Source organism: Bison bison, unplaced genomic scaffold, assembly GCF_000754665.1.
Source record: "Bison bison bison isolate TAMUID 2011002044 unplaced genomic scaffold, Bison_UMD1.0 scf7180017863823, whole genome shotgun sequence".
Classification (NCBI taxonomy): domain Eukaryota; kingdom Metazoa; phylum Chordata; class Mammalia; order Artiodactyla; family Bovidae; genus Bison; species Bison bison.
The window spans coordinates 401,225-422,359 of record NW_011494395.1 but is presented as its reverse complement, the minus strand read 5'-3'; the positions used below and the strand labels follow the sequence as shown (position 1 = coordinate 422,359).

At 39.1% G+C, this 21,135-nt stretch overlaps 1 protein-coding gene across 1 annotated transcript in view; it reads right to left on the bottom strand.

Moving 5' to 3' along the window:
• SDHC (succinate dehydrogenase complex, subunit C, integral membrane protein, 15kDa) overlaps window positions 1-18,063 on the bottom strand; it is a 30,295-nt gene extending 12,232 nt beyond the window's left edge. The window contains exons 1-4 of the mRNA XM_010833693.1: window positions 18,011-18,063; window positions 12,557-12,613; window positions 9,300-9,401; window positions 1,910-1,971 (exon numbers count right to left, since the gene is read on the bottom strand). Of these exons, the coding sequence (XP_010831995.1) occupies window positions 1,910-1,971; window positions 9,300-9,401; window positions 12,557-12,613; window positions 18,011-18,030 (241 nt within the window). The 5' untranslated portion in view covers window positions 18,031-18,063. The remainder of the gene's footprint in view (window positions 1-1,909; window positions 1,972-9,299; window positions 9,402-12,556; window positions 12,614-18,010) is intronic.
• Between the last annotated feature and the right edge of the window lie 3,072 nt (window positions 18,064-21,135).

Sequence of the window (21,135 nt, the reverse complement as noted above, 5' to 3'; positions counted from 1 at the left end):
TCCAGTACACACCATCTTCCAAGAGACTACTGCTATCAAATTTATCATGCTTCTCATCCCTGTTTTCCTAAGTCAACACCCAGAGTGTAGTTTCTTGAAATCCCATCAACTCTGGAATAGGCATTATTAATATCTTAAAATGAGGAATTAACAGAGGCTTACTGGTAGGCTGCCGTCTATGGGGTCGCACAGAGTCGGGCACAACTGAAGCGACTTAGCAGCAGCAGTAGCAGTAGAGAGGTAACTAAGTTACTATATCATCCACCTAGCAAAAATCTGTTCCAGTTTTGAAGTAGGGACTTTCAGAATTTAAGGGAAACATGGTAACTACTATTCTACAGCAATCAGCTACTGTTACGGAATTAAAGGAAAAGGTTTGGGAAAAAGGGTATACATGCTAACAAATACAAGATTATTCAAAGGGGTAAAAACAGAAAAAAATAATTATTAAGTTCAGCTGTGAAAAAAATACATACAACTTTAGCCATACTTAGCAAACTAATATTTCTTTACACTATAGTCTATGAAAGAGTCAATATCCTCTTTTTTCATTCAGTAGCGATAAATATACTGAGATAATAATGAACTGTGTGTATACTCAGTCATGTCCTACTCTATGCAACCTCATGGCTCTATGCAACCTCATGGACTGTAGCCAGCTGGGCTCCTCCATCCATGGAATTTTTCAGGCAAGAATACTAGAATGGGTTGCCATTCAAGATCCAGGGGATCTTGCCAACCCAGGGATCAAACCCACATCTCCCACAACAGGAGGTGGATACTTCACCACTGAGCCACCTGGGAAGTCCAATAATTGAAACTATAGCCTAATAAATAAATTGTTCTTATTCTTCCAGTGATTTTTAGGACTGAATCTGTTTTATAAACACCACCAAACTAAGCAAAAAGCATCAATCTAAAAGTTATGAGAGTCTAAGTACGAAAAAATAAAGTAACTATGAATTTATAGTTAGAACAGGCTAATCCTAAAATTTATCCTATTATTTAAATCCAAGTATGTTAAAAATCAGAAACTGTACAGATTCTCAGACAACACCAATCATCCTTATACCTGGATTCCATTATTACTTTACCAACCACAGAAAAGGTAACACAGGAATAACAACATTGGATCTTAAGATAGGAGTTCCTATCCTTACTTGATTACCAACAAAACTAATCTAATTTTGAATCACAGACTTAGTTTTAGATAATTTCTCCAATGCCTCAGCAGTAGCTTCCTCAATGCAGGATCCCTGTACTTGAGCCACTAGTCCTATTGATGACCACTTCAGTAAAAACATACTCTATGGAAGACTAGGAGGGACCCCAAAGGATATTATGAAAAACAAATGCTGCAGCTGTATTTCATATTATATAAATAAACAAACAGAAATTGTGGTTTGTTACCAGGGTCTTTTTGAGAATGGAGAATGACTTAGTATTTCTGTACTTGATCAATTCCAGGTGACGAAAAATGGGTGTTAAAATGGATTTTCTGAAAGAATAAGGTTGATGATTAATCTTGGACTGTGTTTGGTCAATGTTCTGTCAGCCAGTCTATCTCCATTATATTTCTGTATCTGTTCTCTGTAATGTCAATAAATATAATATCAGGACGTGCTGGGAATAGTTTAAAAACTGGATAAGAAAAAATAAGAAAAATTTTTAAAAAAGGAAAAAAAAAAACTGGTTAAGAAAAGAACGTGAGCATTTTGGGAACTCATAATTAACAGTTAAAGAAATGAATAAACAATAAACTTCAATGGACTTATCGTTTTCTCTAAATTAAGCTGCTGGGTTGCAAAGGAGGCACTATCAAGAGCCACAGAAATAGCAAAGTTTTTCAAAGAAATAATGTGTGTATGTGTTTGTGTGTTCATACGCAGATAAAAACATACATACATACCTGCACTCAAGGCAATACCAGTGCCACGGTGGCAAATGGACATCGCCATGGGAAGAGACCAGCTGAAAGAAACACACAAAGGCAATTTATAAGAGGAATAGAGGACACCATTGTAGAGAATCTATCTTGGAAAAGGAAATATAAACTACTTTGGAAATAGGCAACTATTTATCACAAACCAAAACCAAACAGCTTTCATATTCCTGTGTTTTTCACTCTCCAGTTTAAAAGTAAGAAAATGATTTATTTAAGAAGTCCCTCCCTTTTCTAAACTGCATCACTAACAGAGATGAGAAATTAATTAAGACTCAAATTCCTTTCATAAAAGAAAGAACATGGGTCGAAAACATCAATTAAAGTTGCATACAGTTAGAAAATAAACACTAGAATACAACCATCTGGGTCCTTCCTTTCCTCCAGTAGTAAGACAGAAGTAGAAGAAAACTTGAGTTTTATTTATCTACTGTTTCATATAACATAGTCATCCATGAACTTTATTATTATATAAACAAAAATATCCAAATTGAGCATATCGTTCATTCCCTAGTAAATTACTTAGCCCAAATTTAAAAATCTAATTTTGCTGGATTTAGTATATGTTTCTTAAATCCACAGGTGTTTTGAAATACTCTGTCATCAAACCCTTTTAAAAATCATCTGTCAATGCTTTTCCTTAGAAGGATAACCAACACTTGTATAATCTGGACCTAGTTCTCTTGCTCAAGAGAGAAATGGTTAGTAAAATGGAAAGAACAGGCATCTTTGGATAAAGTTAACATTCATCCTGGCAAGTCAGCTTAGATAGAGAATGTTGAGCATAATCAGACTACATAATCCATACACCAAAGGAAAGGAATTCCAGCAGATTGAAAAGATCATGAAAAGAAATTCTATGTAATAAAAATGGTCACAGTAAAAAAAGAAAAGAGCAATGTTTATGTAATAAAAAGGTCACAATAATAAGTGTAATAAATAATGTCTATGTAATAAAAATGGTCACAATAATAAGTGTAATAAATGTCTCTGTAAAAAAAAACTCTACGTTAAAAAATGGTCACAGTATTAAAAAAAAAAAAAAAAAAAAAAAAATGTCTAAAGAAACCAAGAAAACTGACTAGACACCACTCTAGGTTAACTCAGACTAACAAGATAAATATAAAAGGCAGAAGAAGAGCCTCGTAACAAAGGACAATCAGAGAACAATGGCATAATTTGATCAGAAGAATCAGGAGACTAAAACCCAGAATGAGCTGAGGCTTGCAAAAATGTCAAGGACAACAAAAAGGGGCTTTTAAGATTGTACTCAGGGAAAGCAAGCCTCCGAACTGGGGCTGACGATTTTATGTTAATGGATGACAGAGTGCAAAGCAGATTGCTCAACTATTTTATTTGTCAAAGAGAATGATTATCAGACAAAAAAAAGACAGAACAAATATTGATTTGAGAGAACTGGGGGGAAAAAAAGTGGGGAAATTATAAGACATTACTTTGCATTCCAAATGCACTTAGGACTCCTGGCCAGATGAACTAAATCCCAAGAGCTAACACATGAAATATAACCACTGATCTTGTAATCTTTAAGAAATACTGAAATGGAAAATGGGAGTGATATGAAGTCAAATGTTAACCTAACTTTAAAAAATGGTTAAAATCATAGACTTGTTAGCCTAGAACTGAGCTGCTAAAGGAAATTTTCTTTTCTAAATAATCATGATAGTATTTCCAGTCCCATATGATCTTCTAGAATCTTGTCACTCCTCATCACACCGTATTTATATTTAGCCGCTTGACTCTGGGCAGAACTTCATGACTGACTGCCTCAAGATACAGAGCACAGAGCTGGCACCGCATGACTTCCAAATCACTTGTGCTCCTTCTGTCCCTTCATCCTTCTTTCATGCTGTAAGGAAGCCTCAAATAATCTATGCAGAGAGATCAAGTAGAAAGATCAATGCAGAGAGAAAATGAAGGCCCCTCTAAAAGCCAGAATCAACCCAAGACATGTGAGTAAACGAATCTTCAAATTATTTCACCCCAGTTTGTGTTTTCTCATTGAGGCCTCAGAAATCATGGGGCAGAGACTAACAGGTCACCCCCACTATTTCCTTCTGAACATTATGTAAGAGTCTAGCACAGAAAATCAAGACGGATTCAACTCAGTTAGAGAAAAGTGACGATTAGAAGCCAGTAAGATTTCCTTTAGGAACATTTTTTTTCAGGAAACACTGAGATCCTTTTCAACACAGGTTATATCTTATTCACCTTTGAATTTCAACTTCAAAGAGTACCAGGCACACTGAGCAATTAACACACATCTCCTGATTTGAAGAGTGTTAATTCTTTTTCCTTTTTTTGACTGTTAGTAGAATGTTAACCAATAAAAAGCTAGAGACACAGGATATATGAATTTCAACAAGTGATCTAACAATCATACTGCAAACAATACCATCAAAAAACCAAAAAGCAAAGAAGATACATAAATGGCCAGTTAAGTATATGAAAAGATGTTCAACATCACCAATCACTAGAGAAATGCACATTGAAATCACAATGAAATACCTCTTCACATTCATTAGGATGGTTATTATTAAAACAACAACAAAAACAGTAAATCACAAGTGTTGGTGAGGATGTGGAAAACCTGGAGCCCTTGTGCACACTGCTGGTGGAAATGCAAACAGTGCTACTGCCCCTAAGGTCAATACGCTGTTTTCTCAAAAAATTAAGCACAGAATTACCATAATCCAGCAATTCCACTTCTAGGATATACCCCCAAAGAATTGAAAGCAGAGGTTCAAAGAGATATCTGTGTGCCCATGTTCATAGCAGCATTATTCACAACAGCCAAAAGATAGAAACAATCCAAATGAATGGATAAGCAAAATGTGGTACATATGTACAATGGGATATTATTCAGTCTTAAAAAGAAATGGAATTCTGATAGATTCTTCAACACAGGTTAACCTTGAGAACATTATGCCAGATGCAATAAGCCAAATACAAAAGGAAAAACATCATGTGATTCTACTTTATGAGGTCCTGGTGGCTCAGCAGGTAAAGAATCCACCTGCAATGTGGGAGACCTGGGTTTGATCCCCAAGTTGGGAAGATCCCCTGGAGAGGGAAATAGCAACGCACTCCAGTATTCTTGCCTGCAGAATCCTTATGGACAGAGAACCCTGGTGGGCTACAGTCCATGGGGTTGAGAAGAGTCAGACACAACTGAGTAACTAAGCACAACATACAGGTAGTCAAATTTATAAAGATGGAAGCTCAAACGGTGGTTGCCAGGGGCCGGGGGAATGGGAATTACTGTACAGAGTTTTGGTTTGGGAAGATGAAAAGATTCTGGAGATGAAGAGCAGTGACAGTTGCACAACAACGTGAATGTACTTAATGCCACTGAACTGTACACTTAACAATCAATAAACTGGTAAATTTTGTTATGTATGTTTTACCACAAATTTTAAACAAGGATAAAAGGCAATCCAATATAAAAATGAACATAGGACTTGAATATTCATTTCTCTAAAGAAGATATACAGGTGGCCAGTAAACACATGAAAAGACGTTCAACATCAAAAAAGGTCATCAGGGGAAAAAAATAGGCTTAGATCTATTTTACATAGTTTATGGTAGAACTAGAGCCACTGTGCAGACTGCAAGGAGATCCAACCAGTCCATTCTAAAGGAGATCAGTCCTGGGTGTTCTTTGGAAGGACTGATGCTAAAGCTGAAACTCCAATACTTTGGCCACCTCATGCGAAGAGTTGACTCACTGGAAAAGACTCTGATGCTGGGAGGGATTGGGGCAGGAGGAGAAAGGGACGCAGAGGATGAGATGGCTGGATGGCATCACCGATTCGATGGACATGAGTTTGGGTGAACTCTGGGAGTCGGTGATGGACAGGGAGGCCTGGCGTGCTGCAATTCATGGGGTTACAGAGTCGGACACAACTGAGCGACTGAACTGAACTGAACTGTGCAGAAGATATAAGTTACAGTAAGTTCAATAAAGTAAGGGTCTTTCTGATAATATGAGAAATTTCCAAACTGGAAAAGGGTGATGTGAGTTTCTTGTCACTGGAGGCATGCAAGCCTAAGTAGACATTTGTTTATGAAAGTACTGCAGAGGAAATTTACTCATCTGTGGCTTTTAAACTTTTTTCTTTTTTTGAGTAGCACCCTTTCTTCAAAAGCAAAATCCTTAAAGTCAAGTTGCTTTGGTTATAGCCAGGTCTAAGGGCCTACAGTACAATCTGCATGTTGGCCAGCCCCACACAACTACCCACAGAAGTGGGTAGTTGTGATACTTAATGGAATATCCCAAGCCCCAAGCAGCACTCTTAAAACCAATGTGGTTGAAAATTAAATTAAAATCTAAGAACTCTTCCAACTCTAAATTTTTAAAATATTTTTCTAACATCTTTTAAAATGACTTGTTTTCCTGAAAATGCAATTCCCTATATATACTTTTGCTTTGATAATAACAATTTACTAAGAGATAAAGAATACTTCAGAAAGGCTAACTTAACCATATATTTCCATGCTACCTCCAAAAATTTATAAAAGTTAGTAACAGAAAATATGACTCCAGATATCTCAGGTATCTTTCCCAGACATATCACCTTGGAAACAGCCCCATGTTTCCTGCTATTTCTTTTCTTTTTTTCCCATGAGTATGTCTAGAGTTTCATCATCAGAAGAGCAAACAAAGTAGTTTAAGTCTCATCCCACTAGCTTATTATCATTTGTTAATATGACTTGTGAAAAAAGGCTTTAAATATAGACTCAAGGTAATTTGACAAATTCTTCTTCATTATAATCCTCCCCCAAATCTCTCATCTCTTAAAAAAAAGTTTTACCAGAAAGTAGCAAACACTTATTCATCTTCTTCTGTTTTAGTAGACTGTCCAATTTCTACAATCAGAATTATTTCAGGAATCTAGTTTGGAAAAAATCTGAAGGGTTGTGGTATTTGTGGAGGTGGTTAAAAAATGACCAGCTTCCCTGGCAGGAACTCAAGAAAATACGGTAGCAGAACTCAAGATGCTTTGCTGGGTTAGGAGTTTTTTGGGAAGACACTAGCATAACAGCCATCAATGCTACTTCTGAGGACAACAAATTAACAGAAATAGATGTACATATGTATATACTCATGTATACACATGAACATGTGTGTTTGTGTGTGTGTGTTTGTACATATATATCATAGCTCTGTCAGGAAAAGTCTAGAAGCAATGATATCCTGTTAGCAGTGAGCACATCTAGCACCCAGATCTTGATTTCACAGGAGTCATCTTGAAAAATTTCCACCAGCCAAGTCTGGGACAATCTGAACATCAAAATAAATCAGAGTAATAGTGTAACTCTGGGTAAAACAAGAATTGTGAAGTAATGTGGTGGTGTGGTGGGGGGGGATACACAAACACACACACACACACACACACACACACACACATCTGTTCCTAGTTTCTGAACCCTTATCAGTGTGTGTGTGTGTGTGTAAAACATATCTGTTCCTAGTTTCTGGACCCTTATCAATCTCCTCACTGATACCGGTGCTAGGAGGATCTTTTTATTTGGTCTTTGACTCTGGTTCCCAACACACAGTTCCTAAATCCCTTAGAATTTCCTGGGAGGTAAGAGTGACCTCTGTTCTAATGAGGTGACTCTGGATGGGGGCTAGTTGCCAGAAAGACCAACCCGTGACCAGAAGCTTGGACCCTTCTGCCCCACCCCCACCTCCATCCAGGGAGGGAAGGGCTAGAGATTAAGTTAATAACTGATCATGGCTACATGATGAAGCCTCCATAAAAATTTCCAAAGTACAGGGTTTGGTAAGTTTTCAGGTTGGTAAATAAATCCATATATCAGAAGGATAATGCACCCCAACTCCATGGAGACAGAAGCTCCTATGCTCAGGATCCTTCTAGACACAGAGGGACCTAAAAGGGCACCTGGCTATTCATCTGTATCATCTGTAATATCCTTTATAATCATAGTAAACTTAAGTAAATGTTTCCAAGTTTCTTGAGCCATTTTAACAAATTACTGAACCCAAGGAAGAGTTTGTGAGAACTCTTGATTTATAGTTGGTTAATTAGAAGTACCAGGTGGCGCTAGTGGTAAAAAACCTGCCTGCCAATGCAGGAGACATTAAGAGACATGCATTCGATCCCTGGGTCAGGAAGAACCCCTGGAGAAGGGAATGGCTCCCCACTCCAGTATTCTTGCCTAAAGAATCCCATGGACAGAGGAGCCTGGCAGGCTACAGTCCATGGGGTCGTGAACAGTCAAGACACGACTGAGCAACTAACACTTTCAGTTAGAAGTACAAGTAACAAGCTGGGATTGGGGATTGGCATCTGAAGTGGGAGGCAGCCCTGTGGGACTGAACCCCAACCTGTGGGGTTTGTGCTAATTCCAAGTAGTTAAACAACTAAATGTAATACATGATCCTCAGTTGGATCCTGGACCTATAAAGGACATTTTTGGGACAACTGGCAAAATCTGAATGGGATCTGAGGATTAGGTGATTAACACAGGATCAATGTTAGTTTTCTGACTGTGATGGCTATAGTATGGAGAGTTTCCTCAAATTTAAGAAACATACACTCAAGTATTAAGGGACTGCAGCAGGCAGAAAGATGTCCACATTCTAATTCCTGAAACTTGTGAATATTTACCTTAAATAGCAATGGGGAATTAAGGTTGTAAGTGAAATTAAAGTTGCTAATAACCTCACCTTAAGATAAGAAGGCTATCCTGGATTATCTGGATGGGCCCAATATAATACAAAGGGTCCTTAAAAGTGGAAGGGGCTGGCAGAAGGAGGGAATCAGGGAAGAAATGTGACAATGAAGCAAGTTTAAAGTGATATGATGGGAGAACCTGACACACCACTGCTGGCTTTGAAAATGGAGGAAATGGGTTCCAAGCCAAGGGATTCAGAACAGCCTTCAGAAGCTGGAGAGAGCAACAAAACAAATTCTCCCCCAGAGCCTCCAGAAATGAACGCAGCCCTGCCAACACCTTAATTTTAGCCCTGTAAGACCTAAGCCAGACTTTGAACTACAGGACTGTTAAGATAATAAACGTGTTATTTTCAGTTACCAAGTTTTTGAGTACTTATGACAGCAGCAATAGAAACTAACACAGGAGTAATGAGTATCATCATCGCTGCACTTTTCAAAAATCATTCAGACATGTTAACACACTGGGAGTCTGCATAAGAGTATACAGTAACACAGCACACTATTTCTGCAATATTTATGCAAATCTGAAATGATTTCAAAATAATTTCTTTTAATTAATAGGAATTACATTTTGATTTACCTCTAGAACTTTTACCTGCTACTACTAAATTCCCTGGTTCCAGAGCCCTTACCCGTAGATGCTGATATGGGGAGACAAAGGACGGTTTAAACTAGTGTTCTTACTCCAGAACCTCTCCATCTCTTCTTTGGCTGTGGTTCCCAAAGGAACAGCACTAAAATAAAACCAAAAGGTTTAAATGATTAAAAGTAAACTTGGTTTAAAATTTTACATAATAAAAAGTTAAAGGTAAGCTGGGCTAGATGAACCCATATATTAAGAAAACAAGTCTGTCCACTCACCTTATCTTTCTGCTAAGTACGACTCAGCTACTAATAACCTCAACCACCCAATGAGGTCATATTAGAGAGCAACTCTTCTTCTCAATCCCCCAACACCCAAGTACAGTAATGGAAGATTAACTTTCTTGTTGGGCAGCAGGGCAAATACAATATTTCAAAACCATTTACATATCACCCAGGTCATGTGTGATATCTCATACATTACCACCTGCTCTCATCTAGCTCTTCAAGACTCCTTTCCAGGTTCTCAAAAATTGAGAACTAGATTCAGTCCAGTACCTCTAAATAGTTTCATGATTTTTCTCGTCACTAGGCTAGGCTGATGAAACAGGAGAGTGAAAAAGTTGGCTTAAAACTCAACATTCAGAAAACTAAGATCATGGCATCTGGTCCCATCACTTCCCATGATGTTTCCCATCACTGGGAAACAGATGGGGAAACAGTGGAAACAGTGAGAGACTTTATTTTTGGGGGCTCCAAAATCACGGCAGATGTCGACTGCAGCCATGAAATTAAAAGACACTTGCTCCTTGGAAGAAAAGTTATGACCAACCTAGACAGCATATTAAAAAGCAGAGACACTACTTTGCCAACAAAGGTCCATCTAGTCAAAGCTATGGTTTTTCCAGTAGTCATGTATGGATGTCAGAGTTGGACTATAAAGAAAGCTGAGTGCTGAAGAATTGACGCTTTTGAACTGTGGTGTTGGAGGACTCCTCAGAGTCCCTTGGACTGCAAGGAGATCCAACCAGTCTATCCTAAAGGAAATCAGTCCTGAATATTCATTGGAAGGACTGATGCTGAAGCTGAAACTCCAGTACTTTGGCCACCTGATGCAAAGAACTGACTGATTTGAAAAGATCCTGGTGCTGGGAAAGACTGAAGGCAGGAGGAAAAGGGGATGACAGAGGATGAGATGGTTGGATGGTATCACCAACTCAATGGACATGAGTTTGAGTAAGCTCCAGGAGTTGGTGATGGACAGGGAAGCCTGGCGTACTGCAGTCCATGGGGTTGCAAAGATTCAGACATGATTGAGCGACTGAACTGAAGCTAGGCTGAAGCCAATTCTTAGACAGCTATGTTCAACAATTTAATTTACTATGTACCTACATTAAACATGATCCATCCCCCTCAAGAAAAATATTTCCCCAAATATTACTTACAAATTACAAAAGTTAAAAACAGTAACTTCATACTGGGAAAAAACTCAGCAAACATTTCTGTATTCAAATGGCCAAAGTTAAAATCACTGATAATGGGACAAATGACAGCATATGTCCCTGATGTGATATAGTGAGGATAAAACATCATTAATGTATTACTCCTGCCAAAAATGCATAACCTAACTCATTAGAAAACAATCAGACAAATCTAACTTGAGAAAAACTCTGAAAAATAACTGACCTGTATTCTTGAAAAAAGTCAATGTCATAAAAGACAAAAAAGGCTAAGAAATAGTTCCAGATTAAACGATACTACAGAAATAAGACAATTAATATAACATGTGAGCCTAATTAGATCCTGGAGAGGGGACAGACAGTCTGTTTGGGACAAATGAAAAATCTGAAAATTGACTTTATATCAAGTAAGATTAGGTCAAAGTTAAATTTCCTGAGTTTGATAACTGCATTTGTATAATTATTCTGTGTTTTATAAGATAATGTTCTTGTTCTTAGGAGAAATTAGGGTTTATTTTGCTGTGCTGTGAGATATGTGAGATCTTATTTCCCTGACAAGGGATCAAACCCATGCTCCCTGCAGTGGAAGTGTGGAGTCCTGGCTATTAGAACACCAGGAATTCCCTTAGGAGAAGTATTTGGAAGAGGTCATGATGTCTGCAGCTTAATCTCAAAGAATGCAGAGAAAATCATACTAATTAAATTGTGCTGAACCACACTAAATTATCAGTATTACACAAGTTTTGAGCTACAAAAATATAATTTCATATGGCACAACCAAAAATATAGAGTGGTATGTAAACACAGCAAAATGTTAACAACTGAGAATATAGGTGAAAGGTACGTAGAACTTCTTTGTACTATTTTTACAACTTTTCTGAAAGTACCAAATATGTCTACTCTCCCCCCGCCCCCACCCCAGGTGCATTGCTCAGCATGCAGAATCTCAGTTCATGGAACAGGGATTGAATCCAGGCCACCACAGTGAAAGCCTGCAATCCTAACCACTAGGCAACCAAGGAACTCCCTAAAAGTATGAAATATTTCTAAAATTAATAAAAGTTAAAGGGGGATTAGAAAAATAAGTAAAAAGTTATGCTGCAACTACTGAAACCCTCATGCCCTAGAGCCTGTGCTCTATGATAAGACAGGCCACTGCAGTGAGATGAGCCTGCACTGCAACTAGAGGAGCCCCTGCTTGCCACAACTAGAGGGAAGCCCTCACAGCAACGAAGATGCAGTATAGACAAAAATAAATTAATTAAAAAAAAAAAGTTAAGGGGTACTTCCCTGGTAGTCCAGTTAATACTCCAACCTTCCAATGCAGCCACGGGTTCAATCCCTGGTCAGGGAAGTTCCACATGCTGTGGGGTGTGGCCATAAATAAATATTTTAAAGTTTTTTATAACAAAAAAAACCATACAGGGGCAACTGCTGAGGTCAACAGACTAGAAATGAATACTGTAAGAAGAAACAGATTTAACTCCTGGGAGCTGCCCAAAATTAAAGGTTACAAGAAAAAGGAAGTACAAAAGGAAAAAAGACTAGACAGAAGAGAATTAAATATCAAGAAAGGAACCAAAAAATGGAGCAAATAAATGAAGTTAAAAAAAGCAGAAAAGCTTAAAGTGAGGAAAATTAAGAAAAGACCAAAGATATATTCAAATTCCTTCTTTCTTCTACTACCAGGTAAGAAAACTAGAGACCATGGTCACTAAATTTTCAGCCAACCATCTACAATTACCTGCTTTCGTATATATCCCCAAAATCTCAGTCAAAAACCTACTGCTTTTCTCTGATGAGAAAAAGCTTAAATAATAATAATCTCCACAGATTTAGGAACTTACTTTCTGATACAGAGCTGAGGACTAAGGTGGGCACGGAGGCAGCGACGGCCAACATGTCTGCAAGATAAGAGAACCAATAGTCAATAAACATTTAGAGACCATTTTTAGTGTATCAACTTTAGTGTATCAACTTCTCTATTTTTGTACTGTGTTAAGACTTTAGGGTGGAGGGGAAAATTAGGAATAAGATGAGAACAATGACAGTATCAGGATTTTGAGATTTATCTTCTAGTTGGAAAGCTACAACTTTAATAACTTGAGAATAATCACAAACATTATTTTCAAATGCAAAATAAGGTTTTAGCTAAACACAAATAGTACAAGGTAGAAGAATAATCAGAATTGGTTAATACTCAACAAAGAAATATAGAAAGTGGGACTTCTCTGGTGGTCCAGTGGTTGACACTCCATGCTCCCACTGTAAGAGGCACAGGTTCAATCCCTGGTTAGGGAACCAGGATCCTACATGCCACAAGGGGCGGCCAAAAAAAGAAATATAGAAAGCAATTTTTTTCAAGCTAGGTCTTAAAGGAGGTGATGGTTAAAAGACAGGGTTTTTTCTGGGGGAAAAAAAAAAAGGCAGAGGGACAGAATAAGCCACTGGCAACACCAAGAACTGTGTGTGTGCTGTGTGCTAAGTCGCTTCAGTCACGTCTGACTCTTTGCGACCCTATGGACTGTAGCCCACCAGGCTCCTCTGTCCAAAGGACTCTCCAGGCAAGAATACTAGAGTGGGTTGCCGTGCCCTCTTCTGTGGGAGCTTCCCCACCCAGAGACTGAACCCACATCTCTTTACATCTCCTGCATTAGCAGGCCGGTTCTTTTAGCACTACCGCCCCCTGGGAAGCCCCCCAAGTACTATACAGCTTAGCTAAAGCAAACACCTGCGCAAATGGATGAATTTAAAAGGTTTAAAGAACAGGGGTTTGAAGAGTGAGGGTCTAAGTATTAAACTGTTATTTTAGGGAACTACCACCAGGTTCTAGACAACCCAGATGACCTTGAAGTGAAAAAGGCCATCATACAATAATGCAAAAAATATGAGAATGCAGATTTCTCTGCTATCCACATGAAAAGGTTCTTGAAGAGGATACACAAGCTTTCCACTAAAATGCTATTTTTTAAATAGCAATCAATACCAGAACTGCTTTTCAAGTCCAAGACTAAAATGTGCCCAGCCACTCTACCTAAAGAAGCTCTGATCCAGCGTTTACATGGTATCATGAAAAACACATGATCACTACACCCCTTTAACTCACATTATATCAAATCTTTAAGAAAGGTATCAGAGTGAAGCTCTGGGACCAAAATTAAAAATACACTGAGATTCTACAAAAGTTTATCATATATCCACTATGTACACGGGGGATACAAGATCACATTAAGATCCAACACTTCTAAAAAAAGTGCATGATGTCCCTCACATCATTGATATCAGAGGCATAAACATTTCAAGAACCTTATGTTTTACACTAGAAAACTAGAAGGGCCCACTACTGGAAGGAAAAATAATCCAACCAACACTTCCTTCAGCTCTTCCCTCTTCCCAGCTTTGGAGGCAAGGGGTGAATACAGACATTGTGCACCCAAGACTCCCAGAAAGAAAGAAGTGGGAACAAATCTCTCTATATCAATTGAAGTAATTGTGACTCTGAAGTTGCAGGGCACGCATTCCTCACACCAGGCTAGGTCCAGTTACTCAGCTACCCAGCGAGAGTTTTCAGATGTGGGTTGGAATCTACAGCACTCTCTGTCTAATGCTATTGTTTCCCAGACAAATACCAATGTAAACTTTCCACAAGGCCCTAACAGAATCTGGTTGCACAACTACATAACCTTATTTGAAATACGACAAGAGTAGATGTTTAATCTATCCTTGCCTTTCATGTGAAACCAGAAACCCTGAAAAGATTTCTTTTCCAACCCAGGAATAGCACTTTATGTTACAGCTAGAAAGTAACAGTAGTTGCCTTGTTTTGTTTTTAAAAAACCAGAACTTATAATTTCCATTTAGGGCTGTCCCTTTCTAAATGCACTATACATGTCTCCCCCTAAATGTAATCATTGCTCAAATTGTTTCTGAAGCTCTTCCCTGTATCGAGGCAACAACAGTAATGTAGAAAGAACACTGGACAAAGTAATAAAAGTCAGACTGGAGGTCTAGATTGCCCTAATGTATATAGTGAGTAACTGAGCTTCAGCTTTTTCATTTGTAAAATGGGATTGATAAAACCTACATTACTGATTACTAGAAGGATAACATGAGAAAATGTATAGGAAAGCACTCTCTAAACTGCACTATACCACATATATGTAATTTATTAATATTCCACTGGTTTCCCAAAGGTCTTTAGAATTCACATCACATTCTCTTTAAAATTCTTTGTGGTGTTAAAAATCTTCATCTGCTGAAAATGGATCTGACTTCTGGAAAAAAAACAAAAGTTATTCAAAGCCAAGTCTATGTCATCAAATTAAATAAAAACCATTTTTAGTCCAAAACAAGATATGAGTATAATATAATGACTTTCTTTTGCACATCCTCTACACCTGATCTGATGGCACATGAAAACTTAGTTTCATAAATGTCTGAGGTTAACAACAACATTAAAATATATAATCTTGAAGGACACAATGAAGAGCAATCATTTATACATGAAAGTTCTGATTAACTGTATGAGCATCCAACCAACTCCACCAAGAACTCCTGAACTGATCTCCTAGCACCACCAATCTCTTCCCTATCATTCAATATAACCAGTTAAGTTACTGAAAAAGAAAGCTGACTTCATCAATCATCTGCCTAAAAGTCTTTAACAGTGAACTGGTATGCACAGTCAAACAACGTCCTTCTCAACATGACCCAATCCAGTTCTCTAGAACTATTCCCCCACAAGTTCCCTTCAGCCCCCTATACTACCAAACTGAAAGTCACATTGCCCACAGATAGAGCAATAGTTTCTTTTGACCACATGCCTTTGCTCAGGCTATTCTGAGTGGACCTCCCTTACAGTCTGATAAAGTCATCCTTCAAGACCCAGCAACTCCCAAATGGCAACTTCACTCCTAAAAGGAAGCAGCCTTACCTGCTGCACCTGCTATGCTCCCAAAGCAACTGTTCATATCTCTAAATCAAAATTAGGTTGCTTATTAATCAATCTCCTGTGCTAAACTTTGAGTTCCTCCAGCATAGAATGGAATACTTTACATCTACAGCACCTATAACAACATGACACATAGAACAGGCTCAAAAAAATGGTCTGTGAATGACTATGCTTATTTTAAAAAGCAGTCTTAAGAATTCAGACTTTAAATAAATTAAGCCTTGTTTTTAGAGGGGCTTTATTTAATACGATGGGCAATGCCAGAGGGTTAATGACTCTTGGTGGGTTTGTGCTTAAGTTGCATGAATATTACAAGACAGAAGCCTAGCTATTCTTAACTTAGTTCTCCATCTAGGTCTTCTTGGCTTTGGCAAATCATTCCCTGACTATCAATGGAGCTTGTGCTACATAGCTGGTTATTCATCCCTAGCTAGTTTGTGAACTGTTCAGGGACTATACAGAATATAGAATACTATTCAAAATCCATAACATACAGCACTGCCATACTAATAATTTTTAGTTAACCAAGCATTAAAAACATTTAGAAAATATTTCTCCTGAGTTCAAGTTATGACTTTTCTTTTTTTTTTTTTTAATTTTTAAACTTTACATAATTGTATTAGTTTTGCCAAATATCAAAATGAATCCGCCACAGGTATACATGTGCTCCCCAACCTGAACCCTCCTCCCTCCTCCCTCCCCATACCATCCCTCTGGGTCGCCCAGTGCACCAGCCCCAAGCATCCAGTATCCTGCATCGAACCTGACTATTTTCATTTGCAAAGAAATGACAATCATCTCATCAATGACCCAGACTTGTCTAAAATAAATGGAATTAGTGACACTACTAGAACTAGAAACCAGCTCCCAGAATTTCTTAGAAGGTATTTTCCTTTGAGGTGAGATCAGCACATTATAAACAAATCCCTCTAGTGAAATGGAATTAGACCCCAGAACTCCCAAAAAGAAAAAAAAAAAAGTTTTTTGAAATCTCCTACTTCTTTTAAAAAACCCTTGTAAGAAATGAAGAGAGGTGTCCCTCCCATAAGAGTTTTGTACTATCACTAATGAATCCTAATAATGATAGTCCTATATAGCTCAAAATTAGTTTGGACATAGTCAATGAATACAGTGATCCTCACTTTCTAAGTACTAAACATGAAACTCCTAAAATGAACTGTTCAGACCCAATATGATCAATACAAGCTATAAGGTAATGCCACCAAAAAGCCTATGACATCTACTGAAATGTATATACCAAGGAATTTAGAAGCATTCAATTATGGTCAAACTACCTGTAATAAAGGAGGCAATCTGGCAAGACTAGCCCTGACACATTTTAGAAAGAGATACAATTGGAAATAACAGACAGGGAGAAAAATGAAGGATCAAGGTAAACCATTCCTGATCTCAACTCCCAAGAGCAATCATTTTGTCACAGAGAAAAACTAAATAAAGTCCGTCTATTTTTATGCCGAGTGACTGAAGTGGAAAGAGAACGAGAAGATATTTGGGGAAATCAGGAATTAAATCTCAACAGCATTTAAGCTAACTTTCCATAACAAATAGTTTCTAAAAATAGTGCTGGCACGAAACTGTGCTGGGATTTGTATCAAGTGCGTCTAAAGTCACTAAAGCGGCTACAGCTACACAGGCTGTGAGAACGAGTCCTCTTAAAAAGCGGACAATTCAGAATGGAAGAAAATCTAGGGTATTTCTCTGGACGAGCTGACACTGCAGAGAAAAACTGAGCTATCTACTCCCCTCACCCACCAAATAAAAAAATAAACTAAAATTGAATTTCCGGGCTGCTTTGGCGCAGCAGAGCGACAGCTATAGGCGCTGTTACTAATGGTCAGCCCGGTGGGGTTCCTGCACTTTCTACCAGGGGCCGGTTAGGAACTCGAACAGTGCCCACCCATTGCCAGCAGCTGGTGTTTGCAGGAGTAAAATGCAGAAGTAAAGTACACCAAGATTCTTCTCGAAGCCCAAGCCCTAAATGAAAAAGTTAGAGCTGTTTTCTTGAGCTCGGCTCTGGCCGTGGCCCAGACAGCAAGCTGGGGGAGAACTATTAGAAGTGGGGAAAGCAAAAGAAGCGAGAACCCCGCGACCCCTCCGTAAAACGGAGTAAGGAAAAAATAATCCGCCAGTGACTCCGAAGCTCTCCACGATATACAGGAGCGGCTGGGGGAGGGGAAGGGGTCTCTACGACTCGAGACTGCGTCGCCTCCACCCACGGGTCCTTTCCGTGCCCAAGCACGGGGTAAACAGCTATCAGCAAGACGTGAGGGGGCAATACAGGTCCCCTGAGGGCCGCCGGCACGGACTCCCAGCCCCAAACTAAAGTCACCTCAACAAGAGCGCAGCCATCTTGGGATCCGGCCTGACGGAAGTGACGCCAGACGGCCCCACCACCTCTGGGCGGGGCTTCCGTCACGTGACAACACCGACTATGTTAGAGGCTTGGGCACCTGTCGGGTTCAGTTTGTTGGCTGGTTTTATCTGCTCTCATGGTGTCTGCCTCTTTCTCTCTCAACTGACTTCTATTTGAAAGTGAGAAGATTTCGGCAGAATTGCGGCTGGGTCAGATTCTGCAGTGTACATTTCACCGCTGTACACACTGATTTGTTCAGCCCCACAAAACAGGACTTGCCTAGATTCTTCACTGAAGACGTCTTAGTCTGGTTTCACTCCTTCCCCCTTCCAGGTGGGACTAAAAACGTCTTATAGGATGATTGACACACCGAGGGAAAAGATACTTTGGGTTTACCCAGTATGGTATGGTATGGTATGGATGAACCAAGAGATTAGCATACTAAGTGAAGTAAATCAGAAAGACAAATAGGATATCATTTATATGTGGAATCTAAAATATGACACAGATAAACTTATTTACAGAACAGAACACATAGACAGCAAATGTTTAATTACCAAATGGGGGTGGGGTGGAATAAATTAGGAGTTTGGGACTAGCAGATATAAATTAACTATATATAAAATAGATTCAAAAAAAAAATAAAATAGATAACCAAGAAGATCCTACTGCATAGGAAACTACATTCAATATCCTGTAATAAACCGTATGGAAAAGAATATATATATATATTACTAGATACGTGACTTTGCTGCACTTTGCTACTATTTGCTGCACTTTGCTGCACTTTGATACTATGCACTTTGCTGCATACTAGAAACTAGCACAATTTTGCAAATCAATTATACTTTTAAAAAAGTTTATTAAAGATACTTGGGGCTCCTTCCCATTCTTATGTGAACCTTCTTCACCAGAAATAGTGCACAAGTTGAGATCCGTCGGGGAGAAACCCTCCCAGACCACTATTCGCCAAGGATGGGGAGCATCCTCTAACCACCTCCATGAGCTTTATGTCTCACAATTCCTGGGCTTGAGCTGCCACATGAGCTAGATGCCCACTAACAACAGCGCTGCCTTGTTCCTTGTTTCAGGGCTGTGTGGGCGACACCCACTGCCAGAATAACCTGGGGTGAGGGTGGGGGAGAGCTTGCTTTGATTTGTATGCAGGAAAGCAGTTCTGAGGAAACCTAGCACAGCAGTCACTTCCAGAGAACTTAGGACTTAAAAGAGAAGCAAACAAGTGGCAAGGAATGGAAGAGAGAAAAAGTCTGCCCTTTTTGAGGAGGTGGGGTGAGAAGAAGTGAAGGAGACAGCAGCCCAGGGCAACTCCTGTTCTACAATAAAAACATATTCATCACATTAATATTCAGATCTTATTTATATTTAGCACTCCTGTGCTTTTCCTTTCAGGACTTACATAGGGGAGATTCACTTATTTCTGCATCAAATGAAAATACTATTTTGCATTTCTATAATGCTGTCAAAGAAAGCACTTTAACAGGCCTCTGGTTTTGGAAGAGACCTTTGAGGCGCTCCAACCTGCTTTTCTATCTAGTTCAGGAATCTCCTCTGCAACACAGCTGACAGCTGATCTTCAAGACTGTGCCTTAATGTATTCCTTAATGGGTATCTCAAAAAAACAGGTTTCATTTAATAAACAATTTAGTCTTTAGGAAGTTGTTATGTTAGAGTTTTCTGCTATTGATCTTCCAGTCATTGGCCCTCTGAAGTTTCACATTAACAAATCCAATGAGTGTCTTTTTCACTTAGCTCTTTAAATAGTTTCACTTAACTTATCTGTCTTAAAACTCAGCTCTGACTATATAGACACTCCCATTCCTATCCCCAAATACAAACCCCAAACCTTCAGCAAATTCTTATAATGTACCAAATTAAATCCACCCCTTTAGTCTGTCATTTAAGGCCCTCCACAAACTGACTTCAGCTTTCCTGTGCAGCCTCCTTTCCTGTGATGCCTGTTCAAGATCCCCCATGTCAAGTCAAAATGGGGGATACCAGATCTGCCCTGAATATTCCCCAGACTTCACAAATCTACCCAACGCCTCCTCCACACACACACACATGCTTTCTTATCTCTTTATCTTTGCTCTTGCTCTTCTACCTTCCAAGATGTCTGCACTGCCAATTTCTCCTCTTCAAAATGCCATGCATCCTTAACAGCTGGTCTGCATCTAATACTGACTTATAGACATGACTCCCCCTTCTTCTGAACTTCATTTATTAAATGAAAGTTATTTTTGTGTTTAATATCTGTTACACAACTTAATCTTGCTAATGTAGCTCTGCATGCCCTCTTTATGCTCTTGGCACTTTGTTCATCACACTACTATACCAAGCATCATGGTTTATTATAGTTCATTGTTAATGGGTTTGTTCTCTGATTCCCCTCTCTCTGCTTCCCCAAACTAAATTTTGAACTCCTTGAAGGAAGATCTTAATTTTTATTCCTCTATTACTCAACTACCCACATACTCACATACTCATCTATGTAGCTGGCACTCAATGTGATTTTGCTGCCTTGCTCTTAACTGAAATGGACTTAAACTTCAGCATGAGGCAGTGAAGAGCTTCCTGAAAAAGAGGGTAAGATTAGAGGATTATCCCCTGGATATTTTCCCATGGAGAAAAGGTTTTATCTGGAAAGAATCACCCAAGATGCAGAGAGATGGAAAAAAAAAGAAGACTCCCAAAGGACCTGGTCATCTCAAGAAGCCTGTATTGCAGCCCATAGTAGTCAAGATAGTAGGGATATCCTGTTTTCAAATTTCTCTGGGGCTCGCTAACTCCCAGGGCTCTAGAGGAGCCACTCTCAGGCAAGGAGACTATGGAAAAACCCCTTTTCATAGGTTTAAGACTCAGGTTCTCCTGCCCATCTGTCCCTCAGAGAAATGTGTTTGTGTCCCTTTTTCTGTCCCTCTCCTTCCCCCCCCCCCCACCACATGACATTCCAGCCTAGGCCAGGGGGAGGCCAGCAGACACAAAGCCTTCAGTGTGTGGGGTGGTATGTGACCCCCAACCCCTCCACCCAGAGGACACAATGCCACTTCTGCTCCCTGCACTCTGCCCCGCTCCCCACCACC